Source organism: Mirounga angustirostris, unplaced genomic scaffold (assembly GCF_029215605.1).
Source record: "Mirounga angustirostris isolate CCGP_5_RB_7025 unplaced genomic scaffold, mMirAng1.0.hap1 SCAF_2, whole genome shotgun sequence".
NCBI lineage: Eukaryota > Metazoa > Chordata > Mammalia > Carnivora > Phocidae > Mirounga > Mirounga angustirostris.
In genome coordinates, this window is record NW_026991710.1 from 25227580 (window position 1) to 25248819 (window position 21240).

The following is a 21240-nucleotide window of genomic DNA, read 5'->3' on the forward strand; positions in this document are numbered from 1 at the left end:
AATAACCGCAAAATGAGATGACTTAAATATATAATGGCATTTTTCTTTTACTTCACTTTTATCTTACATATTTCTCTTTAGCCAAGAGGTCACTTTTCATGCAGCATTTACTTTTCAGCAAGAATTTATTTGGATAGCTTTGGTTGTTAATATTCTAGGGAGCCATCCTGCAGAGTCAGGGATAGATTACATAGATGATATTTTTAGTCCATAAAGGACTTTTTTATAGCTGAAATTTTATTATTTGTGCTTTGTACCATTAATTGGCATTTTGGGCTCTATTCTTGATGATGCAGGTAAAATTTAGCCTGAAGGGTCCAATCCCACAGGTTTTGTTCCTGCAAAACACCCATTGAATTTAGGAAGAGTGGTGCACTTATAATGGTCACTGGAACAGGCTTGGTGGATAATCTGAGTTGAAAAATGAAATGACAGATGCCGTAAGTACACCATGTTCTGATTAGATGGCCATGAACGGCTTCCTCCACTTGCAGATTAACATCATTTCCTGCTGTCTTCAAACAAAGAGTATCTGTTCTAAAAGTAGATCCCACAGATACTACTAATGCACCAAGTTCCACTTGTCCTTGCTTGAAATAGTCCATTAGGTTTTCTCTTCTTCCAAGAAATAAATCATTATTGTCTTTATGTATTTTGGCAGATTTCCTTAGTTATGGGATGCAGTTTGAGACTGCTTTATGAATTCTTGCTTCTTAACAATAAGAAATAGCACTGATTGTCTTCGCCTTGTTACCCAATATGTTTGTTATGGAAACTGGGGTGAAGTAAATCGGAAGGGAAATATGAAACTCAGGTGGGAATATAGTGCTCAGTGATAGCGTATTCTACCTGTCTTTCTTTGTAGATTCATCTTCCCCACGAATACTAATTGAGTGTCTGTATCATGTTAACTGCTTTTCTACCATACAAGTTATAATTATAGCTGTGATCTGTGCTTCGGATCATTATAAATTAGAAGACTGTCAAAATCCCTGTTAAATACATAAGAACAAAATTGGGAAATTGAACAAAAGGTTTATTTAATAATTAGCGCAAGATCCCATCAGTTATTGCTGAAATTATGCAATGAACCAAATTTTGAGGGGAAAAACAAAGATAGTTTGTCTTTTATTTGTCTTTAAGAAACAACCAGTACACTTCAAGATTGATTATTAAAGAACTATGCAAGGTATAAGCTTATAGACTTACATTATATCACTATATTTTTTGCCACCGAATCCCAAAAGTGAGCAGGTGACTTAGATCTAAGCTGTGACAATTTAAAGTGAGTGTAAACACACTAAATATGGGTCTTCTCCGTTCTTGGAAGGTCATGTCATAAAACTTCTTTCCATCGGAAGCTAATATTTCATTGACAAAATAAGTTACCCAAATGTCTTAAACAGGACACATGTGTTTTTTAGTCTGTTTATTGTCACCAGATGGAAATATTCCCCTACATTTCTTATATTTAATCTGTACTTCTCATTTTGAACAAATTTATAATTTTGTCCTCACAACATAAAACTGACCATATATGACCAGTACTACATCTGAAAAATGACTATTGTTAAGGTAGGATTATAGTGAAACCCAAGAGTTTTTCTTCACTGTCAACAAAACAAAACAAGACCATACACATAAGCCCTCACATTCTGGGACTCCATCCAAAAGCGTTTAACAATTTGGCTCTACCCACCTTCAGGAAACCCATACTTTGATTCTAGGGTTTGGGTACCATGATGTACCCAGAGGATCCTACCATTTACTAAATAGTCAGGGAGGGTTTAGAAATTGGTTAGTTCTATTTTTCTGGTACCTAAAATCCGTATTTTCTCACTCAGGCTGTTTGCTATTTACAGGAGAGGAAAGTGGAAAATTGTATATATAAATGTGGTTTTTGATTTATTTTGCAAGAAGACGTTCAGATTAAAAATTTCAAGACAATATTTCATAGCTTCAGGATTTTAACTAATCTCATATTTTCTTTAATGATTGCAGCCATTAGGAATCATAAATAAATCAGAAAGTACTTTCTGTTTCAGATTTACATGTCTTTTTTAATAAAATTCTTTATGAGATCAAAATCACAGAGCTAACATAAAATTATAGAAACAGAATGGAATTATGTGTGACCTTATATAGATTTCATAGATTCAGATTTCCTATAACTGACTTGGTAACACATTTCACTGTGTGTTTCCCTGACCCTGCACCTCTTACCTCTGTGCATTCACTTTCTCTCCCTGCATTGGAGATGATCTGTTTCATTTTTTCTACTCTCAATTATAAACTATGGCCAACAACTCCATACTTCCTGAGTGCATATGATACATCCCCATCTACTTATAAGACTGGTACTTTTTCTGGGTACCAATTTCAAATGCCAGAGAGAGAAACTCTGGTTCTGCTGAGGTTAAGAATTGACTGTTATTTCAATCAACCATGAGCCAGAGGCATGGGTCACGAGACAGAAGGGGTATGCTGAGGATCTACTTCTGTGGCAAGATATTCTAGAAAAGAAGATATTATAGACAGACACTGTCAAATAATAACCAGAGTGGTAATAATAAATAAGCATCTACTATGTTCCAGAACCTATACTTAAATGTTTTAATTATGTCATTTCACATACATGGCTACTGGTATGTTTTTCTTATGTCATCTCACATACATGGCTACTGGTAAAGCACTGTGCACTTAAAAACTGTTTCTGCACACTTTGTATTGTTAATCCTAACAATCTCCTTATCAACTAAATGCTGTGGTTTCCATTTCTTACTGAAGAAACTCTTGCTAAAAGTTAAGTGAGTTATTAAGTGACAGAGCCAGAATTAAAATTCATGTCTTCTGATTCTTGGTTTAGAGCTTCTTACACTGAAAAGCTGCCTCCTTTCTGCAGAGTGTCATTGATACAAAATTTGGCAAAACACGGTAGTTGATCAGACCAAAGTCACCTACAGCCCTGTATTTGGTATCTAAGAGTAGTATCAACGGCCTTACTATCATATTTTTTCTAATTTTTTTCGTATTTTTTTCTAATCCTTCTCTGTTTTTTTTTTGTTTTTTTTTCTTTAGCAAATATATCACTTAATAATGCATTTAGCTGCGAGTAATACATTAACCATAGTTCAATGAGGGGCTTACTTCGCCCTTATAATAAGATTCAGGAAGTCATCAATCAGCAAATTTTACTGAGCAGTCACCATACGGCTATCCTCCTGCTCCAGTATCCTTAGTTTTTGGTTTTCCTTCTCATATTCCCAAATTGGTTGCTGCCTCTCTAGCCAAGCTGTCCCTGTTTCAGGAAGGGAGAAGGAGGAAGCACGAAAAGGAAAAGGAGAAACTTTCCTTGATCACCTTTCGTTTCTATCCAGAGAGATTCCCTCCACGAGGACTTTTCTCTGTATCTTGCTGGTCAGAATTTTGTCACACAGCTTCCTCTAGGAGAAAGCTAGGTGGGAGTGTGTTTTTCTTGTTAGTAGCTTAGGAAGACAAGGGAGTGAGCCAAGCTCGACTGTCTACTTTTGTGGGACTGGAAGTAGTAACTCGGGTCTCGGTACCACATGCCTGGAAGACCCCGACCCTGATTTGCTTCACTTGGGCATTTTCAGCGTTTTCTTTGTTCAATTGAATAACTCCAATTTCTTTTAGCTCTCTTAATAAGATTGCTTTCCAACTTTTCTCTGACCTGTAGAGACCCGTTTCATTGATTTCTTTTGAATCTGTGTCTCTGCACAGACTCAAAAGGGTATGTACATACATATTCCCACGAGTAAACCCGAGGACCGTCCTATTCTCTCTGTATCCCTCCTTTACATTTTATAGATGTGACTAGAGACGCCTAAAAGAAGAGGCATTCTTTATTCATTCAAATCAGCAGGTGCTCATTGAGTACCTGCTATGTGGTAGGCACAGTAGAAGCCAGGGATACATGCTGTGAGCAAGAAAGAGGAGGCTTTTGCCCTCAAAAGTGTTTAGGTACCAGATTATATTTAATGTATGCATTGATTTTCATACCCTAATTAAATATATTTAAGGGCTTACTCTGTGTAAGCCCTAAATGGTCTGTTCTAGGTACATGATATATAGTTTATGACAAGAAAGACAAGATTCCTGCTCTTAAGGAGCCACGAGGCCAAAAATTATCTTATTTTCTAGGAATACACAATAAAGAACTCAGAGACCATCTTTTCCCTACTGCTTATTGACTAATGCAATGAAGGAAACATAGGCATACATACACAGACATAATTAGTTGATAGTATTTCTTAATCTGGGGACTGGAGCAGGTTCTAAGCTTGTTTTAATTTCCGATACATACCTTTTGGCTGAGTGTGAAGTTTAGTTGGATTTAAAAATGGATCTAGATTTCAGTGTAAATGCATTGGACTGAATTCTAACAACTTTGCCTCTCTTTACCTTTATTCCTTTGTTTTATTGAATTTAACTTGAATGAAATCTTTTTGTTATTTGTCTAAGTCTATTTCTGTCTAGTAAGGAAGTTGAAATTGATCATGATGCCTTGACTTTGTGGGCCATCAGAGAACCATGACATTCCAGGGTATTGATTTTGTGGTGTTAAAGGGTGACAGATCTAGTGTTAAAGTGCCAAGAGAGAACTGGGTTACAGGTTGTAGACCATAAGCAGTCTTGGCTTTTGCTGAGACATGACTAGCTTTTTAAAGTAATGGAAGGAATTGTAAGTCTTAGGTAACTTTTACCACATAAACTTGGAGACATTAATTTAAGCCAGAATAGTGTAATCGTTCATACAGGAAAAAAAGTTTCACCTGTGATAAATATATATGCTACATATCTAAAAAGTCACAATTTAGAGAATGTGTATATATGTGTATCCAGAAAGTATACTATGTGTTAAGAATATTGAGTTGTATTTCAAGTCAATATGACTGAATCTTTTAAAAACATATTCTCACATTTTGGAAGTTGCTTAGTAATAACTGAAGTTTTGTTGTCTTTCAAACCATTTTTGTAATCATTATTTTGCATTTTGCTTCTGCTGTGCTTTCACTTTGTAAGGTGTTGTAGGATATGAGTTATGATGCTCACAATTCCGAAAAGCTAGAGGTCTCCAAGTGTAACGCTTGGCGATTTTTTGTTACCCTCTGGGATAGAGAATGTTGACAAGTACATTATAATTGCTGCTACAGACATGAACTGAGGAAGAGTAACCGTGGTCATCTTTCAATGTCCCATTTTCCTCCGAATTTGTTCTTTTTCAATTTAATGACCTTTAGTGAATGCATTGAAAATAACATCTTGATTATAAGATTATTGTGTGGAAAAGTCTCCTAAGTCCAAGTGTATCTCTGGAAACTAATCAGAAGTGCACTAGATTCATTGACTTAAGCCAATCCATCATAGTCATCTTTTAATTTATTTCCACACTTTCTTCCAAGTTCCCATTCTTGAATAAGACTTTGACCTGCAAAAAAGAATAGAATGTATTTTATAATGTATGTTTGTTCTGTTTTCTAGCAACATAAGTATTTTGCTTAAGCAGATTTGCTAGGAAGTGACAGCTTTGAAAAATTGGACATAGGAACTGCTGGAAGCATTTCAGTCCCAGGCAATCTAAATACTGCAGAGGGGAAAATGAAATATCACAGTGTTTTAAAGATGACAGTTTTGTCAAAGATTCCCTTTCACTCTTTGGCTTAAAACAAATGGAATAAATCAACTGTATCTGTTCAAAACATACATGTGCACTCATGGAGGAAGCACATCCTAGGAGTGTTCCTTTAGAGAGAACCAATGAGAGAATTCTCTTCAAAAAATGTATCATGGGTTGGGAAGACTATCATTTTCTTGGCCTAATGATTAGTTTGGCACATTTTACGATCAATGAGATTTCATGAGAACTGACTTTGAGAGCAAAACATAGTCTTAACGCTGTCTGAGTATAGCATTAGTTACACATATTGGAGGTTCTTCAGAGATGTAATAATGTAATTATTTTTTTGATGTGTGTGTGCATGTGTGTGTGTGTGTGTGTCATAAAGAGAGCGAGCGAGCGAGAGTTTTAATAAACCTAAGATTGGACGCTGAAGTTTTTATGGATATATTAAAAATTTGATCATACTCTCTACCTAAAAAATGCAGTTGGGTATATTTAAGAAGGTATAGCAAGTTTGACAAAGCCTGCTTTTAAGAACAATGTTATCACTGATTGGAGAGGCAGTGGAGTCTAGTTAAGAGCACAGACACCAGGGTGAGACTTCTTAAAATTTCAACGCTGCCATTTTTTTAAGATCTGTAATTTGGAACAAGTTAACTTCTCAGTTCTTAACTCCCTTCATTGTTAAATGGGGTTAATGATGGTATCTACTTTGTAGGGACCATGTAAGTTAGCCTGAGATCTCATAAACACGCACTAGAATGTTAGTTATTATTAGTAATTAAACACTTTTAACATGTTATGAGGCCAAGAATAGAAGCAGAAATTTTTTTAAAAAGCAATTCAGTAATTTAAGCTCAAATTTTCCCGAAGTCTGTAATATATAATGTTCCTTTTAGGATAGTCATAAATGAATAATGATTACATTTTTAAATTATTAACAAAAGAAGCACTGTTCATTATCACTTATGTCCTATACATATTCTGTAATATACTTTAGGAATTATACTGTTAGAAAATCACTGGTAATTTCTGTCTTTTAGATACCACAGTTACTCAGTTAACTGATTTCATGTAACAGATTATTTTCTTTTATGCTATGTTAGAGGTAGTTATGTCTGTAAATGAATGTATATTTTAATTATAATTTGTTCCAGCTCACTTTTTTGGCAAGAGGGGTTATGTTAATACTGTTACTTCCTGAAACAACTTCCATTTAATATGATACATTCATTAATTCTCTGTTCATCGTATCCTTAATTTGTCTCTCATCAAAGAGATACCTGGTAATATACTTTATCTGGTTTATCACCTAAATCTGTCCCATAAAAAAAGATTGATTCATTATTCTTTACACTAAAAAAATCTTATAACATGATCTATTTATACATTTTACTTCATTTTAGGGCCTATCAGCTTTTCATATTAATGGGATTGTCATTTTTATATATGGTAGGATTCTTGGTATGGTTTGGCTCTGAGCCGTAATATCACCTATCCTCTTAACTCTTTGGAAACATTGACTTATTTTCATTGCATTAGTGCAGACTTAATTTTATTTCATGTCCGAGATGACAAAGGTCACTTCATTAGGCACCTCATTTGCCTTTCCTCTGTAGTTTTCTGGTATCTTATGCTAAGTATCATTAAAAAAAAAAAGTGTTCTGCTTCCATTAACAAAAAGTGAGCAGAGAACAAAAAGCCAATTATTTGCAGCACATAAAATCCTTATGATAATTTGGTAGACTTTAATTAAACTAATACATCACATTGCACTTATAAGACAAAGGAGCAAAAGAGAAGCAAATAATCTTTTTTTTTTTTTATTCTGTTAGGAAACACCATATTGCTTTTGGATTAAGTGCTTTAAGACTTGTGACCTATTTTAAAGAGTAAGATTTACTGTCCTTTTCATAGAAGACATATTTAAAAAGTCCTGTATAATATGAATTGGGACCACGCCCGGAAAATTTGAAATGAAACTATAAAAAAGCTTGGCTTCATTTTTATTAATTTCTTACGAATTTTCAGATTCTTCAAAATAAAAAGAGATTACGCAAATTTAGCTCATGCAGATTTGTTTTTATTACAAAGAATTTGTTTTGGTATTTACCATATTTTGCTGTATTTTTTTCATTGCCATTTGTTCTTTTTGATGAGCCCACTGCCATTATTAATGTGAAGTGTAGCATAAGTTAAAAGGATGTCTGTGCAATTTATATATCTTCTCTGCATTTCACAACTGGAATGTAGTGGAATTAGAGATACTTGGTCTTTATTTAAATAATCTCATCCCAAAATCTTTGATTTTTTTTTAAGTTGTAATTTGCATGGAAATAAACCACTGAATTGGGAGTGTAGGCATTTAGTTTTAATCCTAGGTCTGCAGTATAATATTGAATATGTCTTGTCACTGCTCGGGGCCTCAGTATTATTACTGGTAAAATGCAGTTCGGTAGAAGGTGATCCCCTTAACTCTGCAATTGTCTTTCTACATTAGTTATTAATGTAATATCTTCCTGTGTACTAAAAGTCAGCATTTTATTATGCTCATATCAGTTCCTAAATCAGTGCCACTTAGTATTTACAAAAGTATTTATGAAAACATTTTTAGAAATTTCTAATTATCAGAAAGCATAAAATTTTGAAGCTGGTCAACCACAAATAATATTAAAAGAGAATTATATTCAATTTAGAAATTCATCTGTTATTAACCCAAGGACCGTATGATCACTGTGCCAATTGTTACACTTTTAACATAGCTCCCATAAAGCAGGAACCTGGATGGCTGGTCTTTGTAATTTTGTCCTATCTCACATTTACTTTTTCAAGACTCAATTAACTCCTTGGACATTTTACTTCATTTTCTTGTTAGTGGATCAAACTCTTAGTGAGTTTATCCATCACCTGGAAACATTTTGACTACTTAATACTCCTTTCTGTGGGTGTTTAAGACTCCCCAAGTAGCTCTCAATTTTTCAGGTGCGCGATTGCAATTTCAGGGGCATTTAAGAACAGCCGAGTTTGCTATTCACTTCATCTTCTCATTAACATCTAGTCCCTGTTCAGGCAGCTTATTGCTTTGGCACATGAACCCTAGGCAGCACTGCTCTTGTTTCCAAAAGTGGCCAATATTATAGTCTGAAGAGGATAATGATGATGGCTTAAGTTTGCATTGTTTTACATTTTTATTATGAGCTTTAAGAATGGAAATGCATTAATGCTCAACTTTGGCCAGATGTAATTGGAACTGTAAAGCTAGGATCCATTTTAGTGTTTTTGCTTGTATAGTATTGTCTTTTTTGTATTGAGCTCTATCACTCCCTGGTTTAGGAAAAGTGTGTCTTTAAAATATTTAAAAGAAAAACAAGAAAAAATAAAATTAAGAATTAAGACACACAGGATTTAGCATTTAAGAATAGGTGTTCTAGAGCAGGAATCCTCAAATTCTTAATTAGTTTTAACAAATAGTTGTTTTAATTGCATTCTCTGGCTTCTGACAGTTAAGTTAATTTGTGTATTTCTCTCTTTTTTTTTTTTTCAGTGAACTAAGGGATTTTATTTCCTTTTTACATTTGCTTCTGTGAGTGAACCTTTCATCAAAAGTTTGGAATGCATAAATTATATATATTTTAATACAGTTAATTTGCATTTACAGAGATTTAATTATTCAGTTAAAAATTACCTGAATTATCTTTTCCTTTGGTGGGTAGAATAAAGCATAGTCCTCATTCTTTTCTTAGATGGCATAACTATTTCTAAAATGCTAGCATGAGGCTTTTATAAAGAAGACATCTTTGCAGACAATATACATGGACTTTTCCTCCCCAAGTATCCTTTCAACCCACAGCAGGGATCCTAATTTCTATCTATTTATTGATTTACTTATATTTATTTATAATTTTTAACTTTTTTCTGATTACTGAAGTAATACACAGTTGTTATAACAATTTAAGTATAGAAATGTGTGTCTTAGAATGTAGAAGTCTGCTATAAACTCCACCCCCAAAAGATAATCAGTGTTTTAAAAAGGTATATGTTCTATATTAAAAAAAAAAAATGTTAACACAGTTGACCTTTGAACAACATGGTTTTAAACTGCATGGATCCATTTAACCCTCAGATTTTTGCAGTACAGCACTTTGTAAATGTATTTTCTCTTCCTTATGATTTTCTTTTGTTTGTGTATTTCTAATTTAGGATGTTCCAGACAGTTTTGTTATTGTTTTTGTAATTATCACATTGGTTCCTCTTACATGAAGACTTGAGCTAAGTAGAGAAAGCAGAGAAAATACCTCATGATGGAGTTGAATGGAACTATAGAAATCTCTGGTTTAGGAGGGGGGAATCTGCTCACTCTCTCCTGACCTCAGCTTGCATGTGCCTCACAGCTTTGCCTCTTCTCAGGTAGTTTCCCTCATTTCTGTAGATCTCAAGCTAACTCTTCCCTTAAGACCCTGCTTAGGTCCAGTTAGTCAGTGAGTGCTTTGCCTGCTACCCTCACCACAGTCTCCTCTCACTCTTTGGAACTCTCATAGTTTTACCTACTTGGCTCTTCTCTCTTCCTCCCACTGTTAGTAATCTTTTATATGTATGTATTTGTATGTCTCTTCAATAAAAATTTCCTCAGAACCAGGACTGTGCTTGATGATGCTTTGTATTTCCTTCCACACCTTCTGTAATGCCTCTTACATGATTGGGCTTATAAACTCTGGCATTCTTCCTAACTCTGAGATTCCATGATTATTAACAGTCAGTCAGTCAATAAATATTGATTGCTTGGCTGTCCAACCTAAGGCATTCTTTTTGTTAGGGCCCAAATCATTCATTTTCTGAAGTCAGGGCAAGGTACTTACGATGAAGAATTGGTATGAAATTATTCAGCCCCTTTCCTTCCATGGCCAGTTCAGTGGTTGACTCACACTCTAAAAGGCTTCTTTTCTTACGTGTATAGAACAGACAGTGCTAGTGAATGGCCTGCGTGTGCATGTGTGTGTGTGTGTGAGTGTGCATTCTCACTTATAAATGGGTATAGGCTTTCCTTTCTTTGGTTGAGTAAAATTTGTCTTGTCTTTTTTTGGCAATTTAGACAATTTTTGTGTATGTTGAAGTTGCTTCTTACGTGTTCATAAATTTAAACAATCATGATAGAATCCTGAGTATGATAAATACCTGGTTAGGAAGCTTACATAAGTTTGCTTATTATTCCTTAAACCATGGCAAAAATGGAGACATTTGCAGTTATAACTTAGATGTTTATTTTTAAAAGATTCAAAGTCAGATAAAAAAATAATTATGAGAAAACATAATATAGGGGAAAAAATATTTGATTAGGAGCCAGAAGTCTTGGTTTAGGGCCCTGATTCTTATCTGTGTGATTTTCTGTAAGAAGATTAAGCTCTCTGAACTTCAATTCCCTCATAAGTAAAATGAACAAAATTACAATTTCTACTTCACAAGGACTTTCGTGAAATAAAATTAGTTAAGTGTAATCTTGTAGAAAACATCTATACAGGTGTTTCAGCAACTAATAATTGTTATAACTTATGGTTTGGCGTACATCACTTACAAAAAACAAAAGGAAGTAAAAGACAAAAATACTGTCCGAAATTGTCCTCCTCGTAGTCCTCCACTCACCCAAACCCACGTTTAGGTTATGTCCCGTTTTCCACACCAAATGATTTTCTAGTATTTTTAAAAAGTAACAGATAAATTTTCAGTGCTGGTAGGTGGCTGTGCCCTGGTTCAGCTGCTATGCTATACGTTGATGCTCAGAAGTATGAATATCCACTTCCTGTCTCTGTCTCTGTAGATGACAGAGACTACCATCAGTTTGGTTCTCTGTGCCATGGAATAGACTCTGCTCTTTAAGTAATACCTTTTTCTTTTCTCCAGATTTGAGCATCAGTCAAGGAGAAAATCATGAATATCCCTAGCAGTTTTTACATATTGCCAACTATACGCAAACACATTCAACAGATACTTGTACTTAATCTATATCAATTACATAGGTGCGTGATTTACTTTTGAAGTATACCTAATAAAAATAAGTAGAAAAATCGATACATATTCCTTTCAAAGTATATATTTCCTTATTTATTGTTTTGAAGTGTTTGGGTTTTTGTTTTTGTTTTTTTCCTTTCTAGAATTAATAAGAGTATGTCTGTTACTTTGTGTTAATTAGCTGATTCAAATCAAAACAAACACATCCTGGTAACATCCATTTCTACCCTGACCCTCACCAATGACAGCTTTCAGAATGGTGATTTCTTAAGTAGTTCTCCATGAACTCAATAAGTGATGTGAAGTATGCACTTTTACTTTTAAATATTAATCTTTAATGATAAGGAAAGAATCCATTTTTCTTGGCTTTAGTGACAGGTGAATATTAGTGCCCAGATGCATTTGTTCAGTGCATCAAAGCTTAAAATCACAAGAACACGAAACTGGCTCCTACATAGTTAATTTATGAAATGAAATTTATGGAATGTTATTCTTCAATGACATTAATACAAGGATTTCATTAGGCTGCATGGCTGTATGGTAACTTTATTACTTCAATACATTCTATTTCTTGGGTGTGCTTTTAAGTTAAAAGTATGTCAGGTCTTGAAAATAGAAAATGAAACATTTTGACACCTCTGATTTCCTAATGTTTGTTCTTATTGCTTTACTTGTGTATTCATTTATTAAAAACCTTGTAGACAAGTTTACATAGTACATTTCCTTAGAGAAAAGAAAAGAATGACTGTTACATGGGAAAGATTAAAAAGAAAAGGTAGTGAAATTTGAGAATTTTTAGGTGGATAGACAATTTAAGACAGAATTATAGAGGGGAAAAATGGGAAAAATAATATGCTAGTAAAGTAAGGAGCATTTGCTGCGATTTGAGAAAGATCTATTCCATAATCATATGACAAATAATAGAATGTCATCGATAGCCATATGACTTCCAAATATTAAAATTAGATAATAGTAATACCATGATGTGACAAATAATATGATTTCCTTAATTAGCTATTCTCAAACATGCATTCATTCATTAAACCAATTTTCACTGAGGGCTGACCATGTGCCAACACTGAGAAATGTAGCAATAAACAGAATGGAGGTGACATTTGCCTTCAGGGAGCACATTGCAGCCTTGAATAGGATGTGAGAATTAAATGAGGGACTTCACGAAAGTAGTTAAATATTTGATAAATGCTATCGCAACATGTCACATACAGTAAGAGTACATAACAGGGAGGTCTAATGTAGTCTTGGCATGTATTATGGCTACGTCGTTGTGGTTGGTTTGGGAATAATAAACAATAAATGAAACTTTCAAATATTTAGCTTTCACTTGTTTATAAGCATTTTTGAAATGAAATGTGCAGTCGTATAGCTTGTGTAAAATAAGATAAACTATGTTCATCTTAAACTTATAATTTAAATTATGAAGATTCACTTATCAGTGATGCCTTGGTAAATGTGTTCTGCTTGTGTAATTGGGCAGAGCATCCCAAGTTATGTTAGCTTTTAGAGCTGCTACAGAAAGAAAAAAAAATATTCTTTTCGTTTCTAGGAAAAGATAAAAATTAATTTAAAAAATTAAGACATCTTAAAGCTGCTTAAATTTATACAGCTAATATTGATAATCTGCAATTAGAGCAATGTTTAAACATTTTCCATTCTTGGATATGAACAATTAGTTTCAAAATTAGACATTACTTGTTTTGGCTTTTTTTTACACCATTTATTTAAAAAAAATGAATTGGTCGGTTATTCTGTGAAGTAAATCATTTACTTCTTTACTGACTTTTGATTCTCGTGTCCTGATGCATTGTTACATTGGAAATTTGGGAGAATATTCCTCTTTACTGATTCTAATTCTTAAAGATAGATAATTTGGTAGTGGACGGTAGCATTTTTATTCTATGGAAGTGATTTATTGTCTTTTTGGCAATCTTCAAACTTACTTAGAGGTTTTACTAACATCAACTGTACCATCAAACTAGAAGACAATACTCTTGTACCTTCTGGCACTGAGAGCAGAAATCAGCCTATTGGTCAGTCTCAAATTCAGAGAAATGTTTAACACTATTTAAAACTGCCATTAGCACCAATATGTTTTGAAGGAATATTACCATGACTTTTATTTGTGCGACTAGATACAAAGTTGGAAAACATTGTCCTTTTAGGGTCAGGACTTTGAAGAGTAGAGTAATCCATCCTTGACCTGAGATCAGCGGACCATTTGTTGATAGCATGTTAATTGCTCTGATTTCTGTAAAGAGACAGTGAGCTGTCTAAAGATTGTGTTTGGAGACAAGAGAGCTACTTTAAAGGGTGTGAACACTCAGATCAAGCCCATATCCCTGAGATCTTAAGGACTTGTAAGTTGTAAAAGCTGTGACAACAAAATTACCATTTCATTCTTCTTTGTATTTGTACTATAAACAAAGCCAGCAACCCCCACTAGCCTGCCACCCCTCCTCTGTTGACATTTTCATAGCATCGAAAAGCTTGAAGCCTGAAACACAATTAATTGAATGTTTCTTTTACCATGCAAATATCTCTTGTCAGAGATAGCATCCATGAGATTAGCCAGCAGTACTGATTTAGATCCCCCAGGGTTGTTAATTGTAGCAAACTGTTGTGTCTCTAGGACTTCTGAAAGAGGTTATGGCCATTGCAAATACATCTTAAGGAAAGAAAGAATACTATCAGCCAAGATGTGCACCCAAGCTTTGGAGCTAGGCTAGCAAGACCCTACTCACATCCCTGTAAAGCAGACATATATTTTTGTATTTTTTATAGGTGGATACAGTGCAGACCACGAACCCCCCTGGCCACATTGAGGAATCGTGTAAAATGAATGTATGTGCTCGTAAGTGAAACACATGTAATGTTCCAACTCAGTGTGTTGGATCCTAATAGACTTGAATTGTCTTGTGTAAAAAGAAATCGATTCCCAAGGGGCAGGACCACTATCTGATTAAAATGAAGCTCTGATTTTGAAGAAAACAAAAATGGACTTAAAATAAAATCTCTGCAAAAAAGAATCAAACTATACTTGGCAAACAAACTGAAAAAAAAATCAAGCTCTCAATATGGAATAAAGGAGGGATGTGAGAGAGGTTTTGCAATCTTATCAATAACTGTGGAGAAACAGAATCATACTCAGCAGTGTGAAAAGAAGAACAGGAAATCCTTTTCCTTCAGTTTGCACTTGAATGGACTCAAGCAAAAGAGTGGAGACATATGGTGTTACTGTTCATAGTTAATGATGTGGAGATTAGTATAGATGTGATTTCATTTGCCTTGCTTGAACTAATTGGATGTGTTACGTAGAAATCACCTGAGCCTTTGCTAGATCAACAAAGAAAATGGAAATGTATACCTCAGGACTGAATTCTGGGAAAATTAGACTGTTCAATGCTATTTAATAATTTAATAAGGCGTTAAGAAGAAATACTACAGCCAGTCAGGGAAAATGAGAAACTAGTGGACAGGAAAGAAAATAAAATTTAGGTCGCTCTGATACTTGTTTTGAAATATAATTTATTATGGTGTAAAAGTAGAAGATAGGTCACAGTATATCTCACAGACATTTTACACAATTTCTGATTGAATTTAGGGTAAACCACGTAAATGTCCAAGGAATGTATGGCCATTATACCAATAGGAAATTGGCCTTTAAAATTTGTGGTCTTATGCATTCATGTATGTAGAGAAGGCCTTTTTCATTTTAAGGATGAATTGCATGCAGGGAGTACCTCTTTGCAATATAGTTACTTGCTCACCTGAAGATACTGTATAAAGTCTAATTTTTGTATGGGTATGAGTGTATGTGAATGCATTTGCGTGTGTGCGTATGTAAGTGGAAGGAGGTAAAATTTAACGGTTGACATTTGCACTTTGGTTTGTTACCTAGAATGTAAAGAGGTAGAGTAAATTGTCTTAAGCCATTTCATATATGTTATCATTATTAAAGATTATTATTCACAAACAAAGCCATTCTGATATAGAATGACTACTGCGAAGGCTCTCTAATTAAGTGTAATATTTATTGCCATTGAACCATTTAAATGAAGATAGTATCATTGTCTGAAAATGAGAGTAGGCTCCTGTGAAATCAATTTAAAGACAGTTGAAAAGTCCTATTATACTCCTTCAGGCTACTTCACTCAGTGACCGAGGATGTTGAATCTTGGATGCTCTTACAGAAGAGATTTGGGAAATATTTGATTTTTAACTATAACTTTTTAATCTACCCTATAAGTTACAGCTTTTTTCACTTCTCTTCAACCTAAATTAATAACAAGTAATCATATATTAACATAGATAATAAATACTTAAAACAGATTGACATATTTTTTGTAGTCACCATGTGCCATAATAACTTTGAAACTATTGTTCTCTGGTATTTGTATTCATTTCTCTTTATCTTGCTGATTAAGTTTATAGTAAAAATTTTTACCTCTTCTTTCTATGTGACAATCAACTGAAGTTGGTACCCTATCTATACTATTACAGGGATTTTTGTCTTTATTTATGCTATTATAATAAATTATAAGTCTATAAGCTGTATAATTCTATTGTATTGAATATTTTTCTGTGACCAAAATAATAAAAAGATAACTGCTTTATAAGATGACTATATTTCCTATTTTATTAATCTCTTAAAACATAATAGGACGTAAAATATGCTCATGTTGCTGGTTTTGGAATATAGTCGCCATCTTCACAATTTGAGAGTGAAGAGCTTAGCCACTTTAGATAAAGAGAGAAGGTTTGACAGAGATAATTTCGAGGGTGTGAAGAGAAAAGTGCCATGGACTGACTCAGGAGTTTTGATGTCAAATTTTCTTCTGCCACTAAAGAGCCAGACCCAAAGAATAACTTTTGTTTGTTTGTTTTTAGGTGCTCAGATTTCTTATCTATTAAAGGATGGGTTTGGATTGTGCTGCCAATTTTTAGATCATTTTAATTCTAAACTTAAAAGCTTTCAATAACTTGGAAACATCACAGCGTGACACTTAATACTGATCATATTAATACTCAATAGTGATCATTAGTATTAAGGGAACCGCATGCTGTTTTCCACTTAAATTGACCTAAAGCTGAACGCATGCCTTAAGAGCAAGGGAAGATACTAATTTACAGTTGTTGCTGTTCATCCTTAGTTTGACTTAATGGAAATATGTACTGAAGTATAAATAATCATGTTCTGGGATCAATAGGTATGTCTAAGTTAATTGAACCAAGAGGCACCCAAGTACAAAATCACTCAATTTGTAACCGAGAAAACCTTTTTGTTCTGAGCTGAGTTGAATGCATTCCCTGGCAGAATATTAAAGTGCCAGAACCAGTTTTTCTTGCTCTTTACCCCCCAAGGATTGATCAGCACATGAAGGTCTCTTTGACTTCAAAGGCATTCTAGACTTGGATCAGACTGGTTGGGTTCAGAGGAGAAGGAAACACTCACCCCTGATGTTTACTGCTGTGGGCTCTTTCATCCTACAGTCTTCTGCTTAGGGGAAGCAACAGGCAGAGGGGTCTTGCAACTATTATAATTTCGGGATTAATGTTTAGTCACAAAATGCCTCACACAGAAAAACAGTGCTTTTATTTTAGCTTCCAGCTACTACTCCAACAGGGAAAGGTCAGAGAAACAGTATGAAGCAAAGTGAAAGCATATACAGGATGTCAATTTTGGGAGGACGGTGCATACTAACTTGCAAAATGGTGTCACTTTCAAAATCACAAAGGTGGCATGGATAAACTTCAGGGATCCTTATTTAGAGAACTGGTCACACAGGTTTTTTTCATTTTGGCAAACCTTCTGGTCATTTATGGAACTGACTTAGGTAATAAAATTTAATTTTGTCAGCTTATTCTTTATTATACAAGATTAGAAATTTAGATGGGAGACCACTTACCAAGCCTCTCCCGTGACCAACCCACTGTAAGTAAAAATTTCACTAAAATATAAAAAAACATTTTCAAAAATATTATTGAGAAATAAAAGACTTGCTTTTCATATTAGCTCCGGTTATTATTTCTTTTGTATGCTATTTTTGCACTTCCTGGTTTTGATAAATATAAATTAGTTGAACTGATTTTTATATTTCTTTGATAACTATTTTTTATTATTTTTTTAACTTTTAATGCTTTTAATTTTATTTTAATTCCAGTGTAGTTAAAAAACAGTGTGGTAGGGACGCCTGTGTGGCTCAGTTGGTTAAGCGGCTGCCTTCTGCTCAGGTCATGATCCTGGAGTCCCAGGATCGAGTCCCGCATCGGGCTCCCTGCTCGGCAGGGAGTCTGCTTCTCCCTCTGACCCTCCCCCTTCTCATGTGCTCTCTCTCTCATTCTCTCTCTCTCTCTAATAAAAAAAAAAAAAATCTTTAAAAAACAACAAAAAAAACAGCGTTGTATTAGTTTCAGGTGTACAATATAGCACTTCAGCAATTCTGTGTATTACTCCGTGCTCACCAAGATAAGTGTACTCTTAATCCCCTTCACCTCTTTCATCCGATTTACGTAACCAAGAGTCAACTCTATGCAGACGATATATTCATTGCTCTATTTAATATTTATATCAGCCTCATGAAGCAGATACCATCATTGTCATATCATCCGTTTTACAGGTGAGGAAATTTAGGCACAGAGAGTTTGGGTAAATTTGCAAAGATACAGAATCGGCAGGAGGTAGAGCTGGTCTCTGAGTCCTGCCACTCTGGTTTCAGAGGCTCCACTCAGCCAGTGGGTCACGGAGCTTTCATGCCAAACACTGTAAAAGATGGGAGTGCAAGTGAGGTTCTGGAATTATTTTAGGGTACAGAGGTGGATTCTTTTGGTTCTTTAGATCACACATCTGTTAACACGAGTGCGGCAGATTCAACATGCATGACTTAGATGCGAAAGGCATGCCGAAGTTCTTAGCGCACAGAAGTATTGGATAAAGATGGAATCTGTGATGGAAAATCTGCTTTAAATATTGGAGACAGGGAAGAAGAAATTCTTTTCTAACTTACTTGTTTTGCAGGCTTAAAATAGGTTACCACATACTATTTGCATCAAACATTATTTGAAAGCGAAGACTGCTGTGGACTGAGGCAAATAGTAACTGCATTCTTTGAACAAGGAGAGCTCACGGTCTAATGGGAATTCCAGCCACACGGGCTAATTATTACAATGCCATGTGCTAAACGAAGGACTATGATAGTAGCTAAGAGGGCAGTGTCTGCAATCCAGGTTGCCTGGGTTCGAAACGTGGTTCATACACCTCACAGACTGACCTTTGAACAAGTAACTTGGCTCTACCTCTGTTTCTTCAGATGTAGTATAAAGTTAATAACAACATCTATGTCATGCATCGATTGTGATTATTAAATGAGATTTAGCTCGGTAATGTGAGTATGGTGTGACAAGAACTCAATAAATGCCGACAACGGTTAATTTCCGTATAGTTGTTTTATAATTAACATATGAATAGAGTGTAGTTGTTGCTGACTGAGATGTTCCTGGGCTAAAATACACGCAATATCACTGTCATTAGTGAAATAAAAGGCACCTCACAGAAAAGGTAACCCCAAGCTCTTGATGTACTTCATATACTATGGCATGAAACCCGCAAAATTGGGCAGGTACAGGTTCTCCAGTGAAACTCATCGGTTCCTGGTCTGCTACAATTCAAATCTTAGAGCACTGTGAGCTGTAATTTTTTTCAAGCATAGACAAATGAAAGGAAACTGAAAACTGAAATCAAACCTGTCACAATCCAATGATGAAAGTTTCTGAAAGGTCAAAGAACAATTTTTTGAAGGATCACTTTATCTATAATCATAAGGGAGTATAGTTTTCCCCAATTATTAGTAGCTTAAAATTGTGAAACTTAAGAATGATAGATTATTTGTCAGATTATCCTGAGAACTAAGGATGATGCTAATTATGATAACCAATCCATAAATAAGTAGCTGTTATTTTTTGCAAATATTTAATAAGTATCTATTATATATGATGGGGGCTTTTTTTTTTATAAAGATTTTATTTATTTGACAGAGAGATAGAAATTCTATCAAAGATCTTCTATTTGGAAGTATTTTTGCAGGGGGAGCTGCAAGCAGAGGGAGAGGGAGAAGCAGGCTTCCCCCTGAGCAGGGAGCTCAACGTGGGGCCTGATCCCAGGACCCTGAGATCCTGACCTGAGCCTAAGGCAGATGCTTAACCACTTAACTGACTGAGCCACCCAGGTGCCCCGGGCTTTATTTTCAAAGCCCTTTATTAAGCAGAAAATGTGCTTTGTAATAAATACTAAAGATGAGATTTGAATGTGTGAAATATAAACAAAATAAACACTGGCTGATTTGGACTGGATAATATTTAAAGTCTGGAAAGTCAGTGGCTTTCATTTTAAACATTGTAATTGGCTAACTAAGCATACTGGAGAGGATAAAACAAACTATCATTAAAAATGCTGTTTTGGGGCGCCTGAGTGGCCCAGTTGGTTGGGTGACTGCCTTCAGCTCGGGTCATGATCCTGGAGTCCCGGGATCCAGTCCCATATCGGGCTCCCTGCTCAGCAGGGGGTCTGCTTCTCCCTCTGACCCTCCCCCCTCTCATGCTCTCTCTGTCTCTATCTCATTCTCTCTCTCAAATAAATAAATAAAATCTTTTAAAAAAATGCTGTTTTCCCTATTTGAAACTATGTGTTGGATAAAATAAATTGAATACTAATTTTGACAGGAAAATCTAGACCTCAGAAACAGCTCTGTGTTCTTGGGAACACACAGCATTGCTTGTGAAAACATGAGGGAGTTATATTTTCATTTCACAGTTTAGCAACCGAACATCTGAAAAGAAACAAAGTCAACTACAGATTTTTATTAGGCAATACATTTTTTACTTTTTTCATGAAAGAGTTGGCTACTCTATATTTTTATGGTTGTTAATACAACCATAATAACCTACCTTATGCTTTTTTTTGTGAATTTCTAAGGAGTTAAGATTAATGTAATTAAAAATAAATACCTTCCTAGACTGTATCCTTAGATGTTAGGGGGGAAATGAACATGTCCTGTTTTAAGAAATTGGAATTTCGAGCTCAGCCTGTTTTCTAATTGCTACCGCCCAATTGTGTCAGTGGAAATTCTGTTCTGTCTCAATAGCAGGTGAGGTGGCCCCAGGTCTCTCATCTTTCTTCTTCTCTCTGTGTCTAGCTGTTAAAAGGAGGGTCTGCAAGGATTTTTTTTTTTTTTTTCTCCCTTATGTGTCAGGCTCATGAAAGAAGCAGACATTTGGTATATGCATTCTAGAAAGATCAGAAACTGGCTGCCTCCTGATAATACATTTCAAGTGGATATAGTGCATTCTAACTCTATGCTGGTTGACTTTTTAAAATCCCTGCGTATTTATTACATAAAAATCTGCCCTGTTTTGAACCTCAAATTGAAGCTTGATTGTTAAAGTCATGTAATTGGAAAAAAAAAATCTGTGTTAAGAAAGACACGGATAATGTTAAGGAAACAATTTTCCCCATGAGCCTTTTAAATAAAAATTCTATGATGTCTAGTCACATAAATGCCTTACGATTCAGATGGAGACGTTTG

The 21240-nt window shown here is 34.8% G+C and overlaps 1 protein-coding gene across 15 annotated transcripts in view; it reads left to right on the forward strand.

The window, feature by feature from the left end:
- PCDH7 (protocadherin 7) overlaps nucleotides 1-21240 on the forward strand; it is a 417735-nt gene that overhangs the window by 48868 nt on the left and 347627 nt on the right. For 2 of the 15 annotated variants that reach the window (XM_045881353.3, XM_045881354.3), the window contains one exon: nucleotides 14444-16868. The exons of the other annotated variants lie outside the window; for them this stretch is intronic. In XM_045881353.3, coding sequence (XP_045737309.1) covers nucleotides 14444-14521 — 78 coding nt within the window. In that variant the 3' untranslated portion in view covers nucleotides 14522-16868. Of the gene's footprint in view, nucleotides 1-14443; nucleotides 16869-21240 lie in introns of those variants that run through there. 15 annotated transcript variants of the gene reach the window in all.